The sequence below is a fragment of the Platalea leucorodia genome (assembly GCF_965183815.1).
Source record: "Platalea leucorodia genome assembly, chromosome: 5".
In the NCBI taxonomy this organism is placed as follows: domain Eukaryota; kingdom Metazoa; phylum Chordata; class Aves; order Pelecaniformes; family Threskiornithidae; genus Platalea; species Platalea leucorodia.
Window position 1 is genome coordinate 79,681,116 of NC_138827.1, and position 10,648 is coordinate 79,691,763.

Here is a 10,648-nt window from a genome sequence, read left to right on the forward strand (position 1 = left end):
CACGGGGGACAGCCCGGCCCCGGAGGGGGGGTTCAGCGCTCGCGGGCACCCCGTCACGTCGCATTTAGCTCAACGCTGGGAACGTCAGCATCTTTTGACGTGAAGAAATAAATGCGATCCTGCTCCGAGCGGTGTCAGCGGGAACCTTTCGGAGGCGTGGGCCCGCCGGCGCTGCCACGTCTCGGCGCATCCCGGGGAGGAGGCCGCCGCGGAGACGGGGGAAGGCGGAGGGGAAGGGACCGGGCTGCTCCCGCCGCGGGGAGCCGAGCGGCCCGGGGCTGCAGCCCGGGAGCGCCACCCCGGCTTGGCTATTTGCTTTGCAAATCAGCGCTTCTCTCCCTTGCCGTGACACAGAGTTTGGGAAGTTATTTTCAAAGACGTTTCGCTGACCTCCCAAAGCCGTCAGCGAGCCTGCGGTCTCCTCAGGCTGGGCTGCAGGTTCAGCCCCGCCGGCTTTAAAAGGAGCTTCGCCTGCAGAGAGAACGTGAGCCCTCGGGGCCCGGGAAGCCGGGGCGGGTGCCCTGGGTGGTCACACGGCCCCAGCAGCTCTTCTGGAAGGCTGCATCAGGTACCGCTTTGAACAGAGCTTGTCCTGCCAGACCCGCAAAAGCTCCAGGGGAGGTCGGGGTGAGGGGAAGAGCTCGCTCGACATCCCGGCGCAATCAATACCGGTGCGAGCACGCAGACCCCAGTGACTCCGGCTTCGCTGCTGGCCGCCTGTTCCACAACCCGCGGCTCTGGGAGCGAATACGCTCCCCTTTGATTAAGGGCACAAAATCAAAATGTGCCCCTGACACTCTTGAATAAATAAACCCACCATGTAAATGGGAAAAGACAGGAAGCAAGCCGCCACGTTTGTTGTCAAGATGTTCCTTGAATGCACCGCGTTGGCTTTTCGCCGCTGCGTAACTCAAGAGCGCAGAAGGCAGCGCCCCGTCCGCCGGGAGCCATCGCTGGCAGCGGCCCAGCCAGAGCCCGGCGGGCACCAGCCTCCCCCGCCAGCCGCCGCCCCGCCGCTCCGGCTCCGCGGGGAGACCGCCGCCCGCCGGGGCACCGGGGCGCGCCGCGCCGCGGGGCTGCTCGCGCCGGAGCCGGACTGGGGAGGGGGGACGCGGCCCCCGCTCCGCTATCGCTCCAGTTCCTGACCTGCCTGGGGACGTACAGCGGTCAGGGCTGGCTGCCAGCCGAGCTTTCTGCTGATACAGATGTAACAGATTTCAGGCCAAAGAGCCTGACAGAGCACAGATTTTGCTCTAGAGCCTGGCTACAGCTCACCCAGTAACAGAAGCGATTATAAACGGGCATTTCTATCTGATTCAGATGGACCTGGACAGGCGGGGCTCCTGGGTAATGGGCTGAAATCCACAGGGTTCCTTTATTGATGATTCCTAGGATTTCAGTCTCTTTTTCATTAAACGTCTGGTGAACATAAAGAAGAAAAACTGCAAATTCAGTGTCATTTATGCCCTCATTTGCCTAATGATATTGTTCCCCGGAGATACAGACAGCTCGCATTTCATCAAGTGAAAGAGATTACGTCTTAAAAACTTGTTTCTGGGCTCTGCAAACAGCACCGAGCCCTGCCCGCCGGGGACGGATGGAGCACCAGTAGCTGAAGTTTCTGAGCAGAGACATTTCCAGCGCCCGCAGACAGCCCCGGAGCCGAGCCGCCAGGGAGGCAGAGTCGGGGGCGTGGAGAGGGTGTGGGCTTACCTGCGTGGGCTCAAGCCCGCTCCCTTCGCCGTGGGCCAGAGGAAAGCCCCAGGAGGGACTCTCCAGAGTAGTGTGCGAGAACCTACCTGTCCTCACTCCGTATTTCAGCGTGTCCCGGCAGTCCACCAGGATCTGCTCCAGGGACTCGGGGTTGTCCGAGAGCTCCAGGTTGAAGCCCTCCATGCCCTCCAGGAGCTGGTGCGGGTGGTGGAAGTCCAGCACTTTGGTGGATCTGTCAAAGGTCTTCCTCACGTAGTTGAGAAGGATGTCCACCACCTCCAACAGGAACTGCATGGTCTGCTCCTCGCCATTCTTGGCGGGCAGCAAATCTGCGGGGCAAACCAGCTATCAGCGCCTGCTTTGGGAGCGAGAGGCGGAGATAAACCAGCCCCGGCCGCCCGCGGCGCTCCCAGGACCCGCAGCCTGGCTGTAACGGAGCGGGCGCCCGCGCCGCCGCGCTCGCTCCCCGGCGACTGCAACCCGCCGCTGCCCCGGGGCTCCCGGTCCCTCTCGCCCGGTGGGGAAGGGCGAGCCCAGGTCGCCTCCGAGGCGCCCCGGCCAAAAGCACGCCCTGCGGCGCTAATGCTGTGCGGTGCGGGGCACCCGCCTCCGGGGCCAAGGACACCCCAGCCCGCACCTGCCCTTCTCCCACAACGCCTTCACCCCCCCGAGGGACTGATTGCCCTTCCCCACCCGCCTCGTCAGTCACAAACCGTTTCATTGCTATTTTACTGAGGAGGAGACAAAATATAAAATTACTCCCCTCCCGGAGGCTGGATCTGGAGCGACCCCGGAGGAACGGCTGGAGCTGAGCTGCAGAGGAGCAGCCCAAAGTACGGAAAATTGCATTTCAGGGAACTTGTACGCATCGCGGCTCTCGGCAAACACACACGCAGACACAGACACACAGAGCTTCCTTCAAAAACCACCAAGCAAAAGCGCGGTCCGGACGTGGCTGCACTTGCAAGGGAGGCGAGGGCAGACTGCTAGGGGACGTGCCCGAGCTGGAGCAAGCAGAAGCGGTACAGAGCGCTTACCTCTGGCATACAAATTGGAGAAGTCTGTCTCGGTGCGCCGGAACCTGGATTCCTTCTCGCTGTTCTCGCACGCCAGCAGGCTCTTGGAGGACTGCCTCTCCTTCAGGGAGCTGACGATCCGGCCCTTGTCTTCCAGGCTGTTGGTCCTTTGCAGGAACCCTACATTGTTATTGCAAGGTGCACAGGTCAGAGTTTTCTCACTTCCCAACATGTTTAGAAATACCTAAAGCAGCTCTCTAGACAACAGTTCAAAGCGGTGTTGGCTCTGGATCTGACTAATGAGGTCAGGAATAAAAGTATTTATGGGGATTATTTGCCTCCAGGAGGGAGAGCTCAAAATGCCATCAACTGCAAAAACCCAGCCATGCAAAAAACAAATTTTCGTCATTTAGTGCAGCGGTAAATTCTTATTAAGTCGATCAGACAGATTCCACTTCAGTAATCAGCCACTGGAAGAGAGTTCGGGATGAGTCAATGCTATTTCAGCCTGCAGGCGAAGTTTATGGACCTAGCAGACAGGGGCAATGATGTATGATTAAAATCAGGGCCACTTTCAGTTCTCCTCGTGGTGCTCTCACGCACAAAAGGCATGAGAAGGAGCAGCCATGCTGGAGCAGCCGTCCTGAGAGCGCCAGAGCTCTAAGGACACCAGTAGCACTCATCAAGCCCACCGTCCTGTTACCAGTACGTACCAGCACGTCTCCAGGAGATGCGGATTGTCCACCTGGAAAGATGCTTTGATACGAGCACTAATCATCCCCGAGGTCTGCAGGAGCTCCGCTGGCTCCGGAGACGCAGCCCCGGCGCCCAGGACCCGATCTCTGTCGCCGCTGTGGTTGTGTCCAACGGCGACAATAAATCCCCCCGCCCCAAGAATTACGGCGGCGGGCGCCACGCAGGGCCCGCGGCGAGTACCGGGACCCGTCTGCTTTCACAAGGCAGAGAGAACAATTCATTTTCAGGATTTGATCCACTAAATCCCTGCCCGCTAAAACGTCCATAGCGCTGGGCTTTTCCTTATTAACGAAGGCAACGGATTTTGACCTCCCAGCCTGCAGCGAGCGTGGCTGGATGTTTGGAAGAGACCGTACGGCAGCGCCGGCCTCCTTTTTTCTGGCTTTTCTTTTAAAACAAGTAGCAATTGAAACGGACACTCGTGGCGGCTGGGGACGCCCGCCAGCGAGGAGGACTTTGGTGGGAGGAAAACCAACGCCGTAGCTTCGCTCATCCACGTCCCCCGACGCCGCTTCTCCCCAGCGCCCTCCGCTTCCCGGCCATGTGCTCCCGGTCCCCGCAGCCCCGACGGCGAACCGGGGCGGGGGGCTCCTCCCGCCGGGCGCCCGCCGCCGGCCCGCCCGGGCCCCTGCAGCTTGGGCAGGCCCCGGGGCGGCATCGCCCTGCGGAGCAAAGGGAGCGGCAGGGAGCCGCCGGGCGAATGGCTCCCGGCACGGTGCCTGTGCCTCGGCCCCTGCTGCCAGCCTGACGGGCCCGCAGGAGCTACCGAAAATGCAGCCCCCGGCCGGCAGCCCCTTCTGCATCACTCGGGCCACCATTAGGTGGAGCGGCTGATACCGAAGCAGGTGCAGTCTAGACTGAATTCCGGAGCGATCCTCTTTCCCCAGGTCCTGGGACTTCGTTTTGCTTTATTTTTCCACTTGTCTTTCTTCTAGGCTCCCGGTGGCGATGCTCAGTGGGAAGGGTTACATGACAAGAGACGCCTGCAGGAGCAGCAGCCGCCCCGAGAGCCGTGCTCCCTTCGCGGCCTGCAGACAGGCATCCCTCGGGGGCTCCGGTGGGGAAGCAGGGGCAGCGCTTCAGTAACCGAGAAAGGCTGCGGTTGCCTCCGGCTCGGCTCGCATCGGGCTCAGAGAGGCCGGGGCTTCGCCGAAGGCTCCGGCCTGACTACAGCTGCGCCGGGGAGGGTGGGGGACGCTCCCCAGCGCCCACCCGCGTCCTGGGCTGCAGGGCAGCGCGGCAGCCTGCCCTCCCAGGGCTCCTGCCCCGCCCGGGGGGCAGCGCATGACTGCAGGGAACCTTTCATCTGTATCCTATGCGAAAATGAAGGCCGGTGTAGGAGAGATCCAGCAAGCAGCAGCGCATGAAATAGCGGCCGCGCTGCTCCCCTGTAGCAGCGGAGAGCGCAGCCTTTCCCAGCAGCCGCAGCTGCCTCCCGCAGGTGCTCCATTGACAGGGATTTTCATCGATGCGCTTTAAGAGCCCGAGTTTTTAAAAGCCGAGTGAGACCGGACTGGCGAGGGAGTCCCTCGGTGCCCAACGTGCCCACAAATCCGGCGTGGCTTCGCGTCAGGCCTGGCACAAGGCAGGCGTGTGAACCCCGCTCGGCCTCGCCGTCCTGCGGGGACCTCGGCTTCCGAGGCAGGGGCGGCCCTGCCGGGGCCCGTCGGTGGCGGCGGCGGGAGGTCCTGGTCCCCGCCGCGGCCGGGGGGCGGCACCGCCTGCGCGACTTGGCAGCATAAATCCCACTCGCTCCGGAGACTGAGCCGGGTTTCCAACTCACAGGGCTGCTTTTGAAATCCCACTCTCCTGCGTTGCTCGCTGGGCTGGGAATCATCAGCTGGAGGGGGCCAAACAGCTGAAGACACACCTGAACAATTCTGCTACGTCGAGTATTTCCACTGATGCCGAGCACACGTTAGCAGGATCGGCCCCAGCAGCGACAGTAATTGCCGAGGTGGGAGTGAAAGGTGTAGCATGCGACTCCAGGCAGAGGGGAAAATCTGCCCGTACCTTGCCCGCCCTGGCAGTTCATTAAACCGCTTTAAAATATATTCTTTTTTTTTTTAAGTGGGTATGTGCAGAGACGAAGAGCGTGGGGGTGTGGCAGCGGCAGGGCTCTTTTCAGGCGGTGGCTTTCAACCAGAAAGGAAAGGAGCTAATCCTTAAATCGGTCAGTTGTTTGAGAAGAAATGACATACATCTTGGATACGTAATTACTGAAAATGTCAAACACATAATATACAACACAGGTGGAAAGACCAACTCATTGTTCAAGACCTGCCTTTTCTCTGAGCTCAACCCTCATTTAAAGTTTGCATTTAAAATTAATCGATTTCTGTGTGACACAGAGAAAGAACAATTCCGAGGCGCCTGGTTTACTATAGCTTTGTGACTGCACAATAATTAGGGTCTGGAATGATGTCTTGTGATAGGTAAGGACGAGGGGATATCATCTGTAACAGTCAAACATCAACTTGTTCAGCATGTTTAATTAACATTCTTGGCAACCTTAATACTTCATTCTATGTATTTACCAAAGGCAACCTTCCCTCTCTGTCTTTGTGAAGGTGTTAGATTCAAGTGGCAGGGCTCATACGAGCGAAACCAGTGGTCACAGTCGAACCTGGCTATTCCGAATCACCGCCGCTCTTCAGGGTATATTTTTCGTGTCAAAGAGTGAAGAGCCAGAAAAGGAAAACCGAGCCCCAAACCCGAGCCAAAAATAGAGCAGCCCTGCTTGTTCTGGACTCCCTTCACAAAGCCTCCGCTATGCTCTCTTTTGCCTTTCTCGAATCCAAGATGGTGGGATATTTCATTTTCAGTGTATTTGATCTCATTGAGAGAAGCCGCGATGTCCCTCTGTAACCCCGGTAGTCTAGCAACACGGAACGAGCCTAACGGTGCGTTACTTTATCAGTTCTGCTTGCCGGGATAAATTAAAATGATGATGAAGAAGCCCATCGCTCCAGCCACTGAAGGGACTGGTCGGGAAACGGTCCATTAAACCCAGATCAGGAGCTATTTATAGAACTAAGCGACTACTCGTTAATGTCGCCTGCGAGTACCAATGAAATCTCTAATAGACACAGGGCTAAACATTCGCACCCTGATTCTTTTCCAGTCCAAATTTCCACGAAACAAAACGTTTAGCGAATGAGCTTCGACTCGGGCAAGTAGGGCAAGAGGTTTAAATTTATCTTTGCTTAGAAAAAAGGCCCGTTTCTCCCACAAAATAATCCCCCCAAAAAGAGGTAGCTGGGTCAAATGGGAAATAATTTCTATACATAAGGGGCACGGGCTAAGCTGAACGATTCTTCCCATCAGAAAATGAAGATTTGACTGTCTGCGAAAGCGAAGGCGCTACTGAGAAACCTGGAGAAGGAAGACAGCTTGTTATCTGCAAATGGATCTCTTGCTATAACGTTGCGATCTGATTGTGCGTTTGTTTCCCTTCCTGCATTTCATGTGCCTGCGCGCTGACCGGCTGCCAGCGCTATCTTACCAGCACAGCAAGCTGACGAATTGCTCTTTAATAAGGCTCTCGTTAATCTTTTTCCCCCAGGAGATCCGTATTTTCCAGTCAGATAAGGTTGAAAAATTTCAGACAGCGAGAGGCGGCCAAACCCCCCCGCTCGTTCCTCGCCGCCGGCCTCCCCGGCGGGCCCCGCGCCCCCCCCCGGAGGCGGCGGCCGCCCGCACACCCCCGTTTATCGCAGGAGGGCGGCGGGGACCGCAGCCGTCCCGCCCGCGGAGGACGACGCCTGGGTCAACGCCAACCCAAGGGAGGGCGCGGCGGCCGGTGGCCGCGGCGGGGCCGGTGGCCGCGGCGGGGCCGGTGGCCGCGGCGGGGCCGGGGCGCGGAGCCGCCGTGCGGCCGGCAGGGGGCGCGCGCGGGCGGGGCCGCTGGGCCAGCGCTGCCCCAGGGCTGGGGCGACCCGCGGCGGGCGGGGGCGGGCGCCGGGCCCCGGCGAGGGGAGGGGGGGGTGCGTGGCAGGGCGAGGCACGGGCGGACTTACCGCATATCTTCAGCCCGATCTTCCTGGTGCACCCGTGAGCCACGCCGCACCACGAGTCGTAAGCTGGAAGAGAGGGCAGAGACGTTCCCCTGGGGCGGCGGGGCTCGCCGGCCGCCGCGCCGCCCTCCCGGCCCCCCGCACAGCCCCCCGCCGCCCCCCGGGGAGGTCCGGGAGAAGCGGCTGCTTCCCCAGCCCGGCGGGCGCGGGTGACGGCGAGGTGACACGCTGGCCCGCCGAGAGGGGAGGGAAAGGCACCCGGGACCCGAACGTCTAATAATTTACTGGCGGGGCTCCAGGGAAGTGGCAGCTTAAAATAAAGTGGCGTGAAATGGGGTCACAAAAGAGTTCAGGAATTAATTGGGTGAAAAATAGTATTTGACTAGATGATGGGACTTGCATGACTAAGCCTCGGCCGGACTGACGAGCCGCCGACGGCCGCGCTGGGGACGCTCCCGCCCCGGCCCCTGCCGCCGAGCCCCCCCGCGCCCCGCGGCTCGCCCGGGCCGGGCCGGCCCCACCATACGGCGGCCCCGGGGCCGCAGCCCTTGGCCCGCTGGCCCTGCACCCCTGAGGAAACGCCGCCGAGGGGCTCCTGAGCGGGGGCAGCTCCGGGGGCGCGACCGCACCGACGGAGGGGACAGGCTCCTTCCCAGCCCCTGGCAGCCGCGGCCCGGCCGCGCCCCGCTTGGCCCCAGCCGAGCCCGGGGGAAGCGGGGAGCGAAGCCCGGGGCTGCGGTGGAGGGGGCGCCGGCCTCGGCCCAGGGCACGGCCGAGCCTCTCCGGCCCCGGGCCCGCGGCCCCGGGGCAGCCGCCGGGCCGGCAGCGGGGAGAAGGCGGCAGGGGCTGGGACGTGGGGCGGCTCAGCCGGGCGGGCCCTGGGGGAGCGGGGGAAGCGCCTCGGCGCTGCCGGGCGGAGGAGCCCCCTCGGCGGGGAGCCCCGGGCCGGCAGGGCGGGGTGCTGCTGTCAGAGGTTATCTCGTTTTTAGCCGCGTTGCCAGTTAATTCGATGTCTGCGTGTGATACCTCGGCCGAAGGCAGCAGAGCCTGTCACCCCCGCCTGGAACAAGACCCTGTGCTGCCGTTCGCCCCCTCCCCCGTTCCTTCCAGTTGCAGAATAATGACAATAATGACTCCGATGGCCGTGCCTCGTAGCCCTTTCAGGGTAAAAGCTATTCCCCGCTTTGCTGTGCCTGACAACCTTTCATTTCTTACTGCTGCCCGCTCTTTGTCTCTGATGCTTTATAGCATCGAGCCCCCTTTTTATTTATTTTCGGTAGGCGACAGTCTGAATTGCCTGGCAGGGCTATAAACTGATTCTCTATCCACCTGCAGCAGCCTCTGCTTCCCACTCACACCTCACTAACTCAAGGCGAATTCAGAGCAATTAGGAATACAAGGCTTTGAAAAGCTACAATTAGCATCCAAATTTCACTTGATTACAGGCTTCAGCGTCGGCTGAAAGGAAGCTGCAGCATTAGCATTTATAAAATGCAAAGGGGGGGGGGGGGGGGACACCCGCTGTAAGCTACCGGTGTAACTTCGCCCTTTAACCGATTCATTTTCTCCGCACCCCTTACAACACCCCGATTTTTTGGCCATCTGGGGGCTCAGTTTATTGTCTAAATCCCTCAAACGTGGCCGTAAGCTAAAGGCAGCGCTGGCCGCTGAGATGGGCTTTTCCTCCCAGCGTTTTATTCGCCGCGGACCAGCCTCTCCCGCTCCCACCGGGAAGATGGTTTCTTTGTGTAGAGCACTTTCCGCACCTTGCTCACGGCGCGGAACAGGGCTTCACGGATTTATCGTTTCGTTTCGAAATCGGTCTTTCCAAGCCTAGGTGGAGAAAGCCTCCAAAATACTTTAAACGAGGAAAATATTAAAACCTACTTGTGGGTCGAAAATTAGTTGGGGTGGGGTCCGGAGCGTCGTTGGAGGACGAGGGAGCGGAGGAAGCCATCCCTTCAGAAAAGCCCCGGTCCCCGGAGCCCGGGTTTCCTCCGATATTCCTCCGAGGGGTGGGCGGCAAGGAATGTGCTGGAAGGAAGAAAAGGCGGGTTTAGCAGCCCGGTCTCCCGGAGAACCGCGCCGGAGCCCCGTCCGGAGGCCGGGGGCGGCAGCAGCCTGCAGCCCGGCGGCAGCCGCCCAGGTGCCGGGGCGGCGGCGGGACGGGCGGGGGCCGGGCGGGCAGGAGAAGACGCCTCGACAGGCTGGAGCGCGAAATCGTCCCTTCGCTGGGTGCCGAGGCGCTGCCCCCCGCGCCGGAATGACGGATTTAGCAGAGCATGAAGTCTATCGCAATTATATCGGTGGCCGCTGAGCAGGGCAATTACGTGGCTCGCGTCAGATGGAAACCAACGTGCAAAGCGGGCTTTGGCATCACCAGCCCAGGCGACCTACAGTCCCAAACGGAGCCCGCTTCTGTGCGTCACCATCCGATCCCCAAACACACGCCAGGCTAAGCAGTCAGGACAGACTGACAGAGAAAGCCCCGCCACCGCCAAGGTGCCTTTTGCCCAGGTCCAATGGCAGGCGTCACACACACGGGTGTCCGCGCACACACGTTTCAGCAAATCGGGACCGGTACGTGCTCCAGCACCAACCGCTGTGGCGGCACAAATGGCAGGGGAAGGCACGTCTGTCTGTCTGTCTGTCTGGGGGAGGAAGGTGCTGGCCCAGCCCTCGCTCCTCGCCAGATGTTCAGCCCCTTCCTGGCGGACACGGCGCTCCCATCACCAGTGCGGGGTCGCTGATCGAGAATTGCCGGGTCAGTGCCCCGCTCGCCTCTTTGTCCTCACGGCTACCTGCGATTTATTTTATTCCCCTTGTAAAGAAAATGAAGGTCGCGGTAACGAACGAGCGCTTTCTTTGTTAGCCGCTTTTTCCAAGTCGGTAGCTACCGATTCATTTCCACTGCCGGGCGGATTTACACGCGCGTGTAAACGCAACGGATCAATGATTTCAATGGAAAACAGGTATTTCGCTTTTTTTTTTTTTTTAAAAAAAAGGAAAAAGAAAACAAGTATAAAGCAGAAGAGATTATCTAGACAATGCCTGGCAATGAAGTAACAGGTCAACACAATGTCTAAGGCGCTGGCTGTCTCAAAATACCCGTTATCCCTCTATAGATACAACAGCGAGCAAAACCGA

At 60.0% G+C, this 10,648-nt stretch overlaps 1 protein-coding gene across 1 annotated transcript in view; it reads right to left on the reverse strand.

Annotated features, from left to right (window-relative positions):
- Nucleotides 1–9,458, reverse strand: part of GAD1 (glutamate decarboxylase 1) — a gene marked incomplete at both ends in the record, with an annotated part of 28,738 nt that extends 19,280 nt beyond the window's left edge. The window contains 4 exons of the mRNA XM_082314463.1: nt 1,800–2,042; nt 2,751–2,909; nt 7,505–7,567; nt 9,389–9,458. Coding sequence (XP_082170589.1) covers nt 1,800–2,042; nt 2,751–2,909; nt 7,505–7,567; nt 9,389–9,458 — 535 coding nt within the window. The remainder of the gene's footprint in view (nt 1–1,799; nt 2,043–2,750; nt 2,910–7,504; nt 7,568–9,388) is intronic.
- Nucleotides 9,459–10,648: the final 1,190 nt, after the last annotated feature.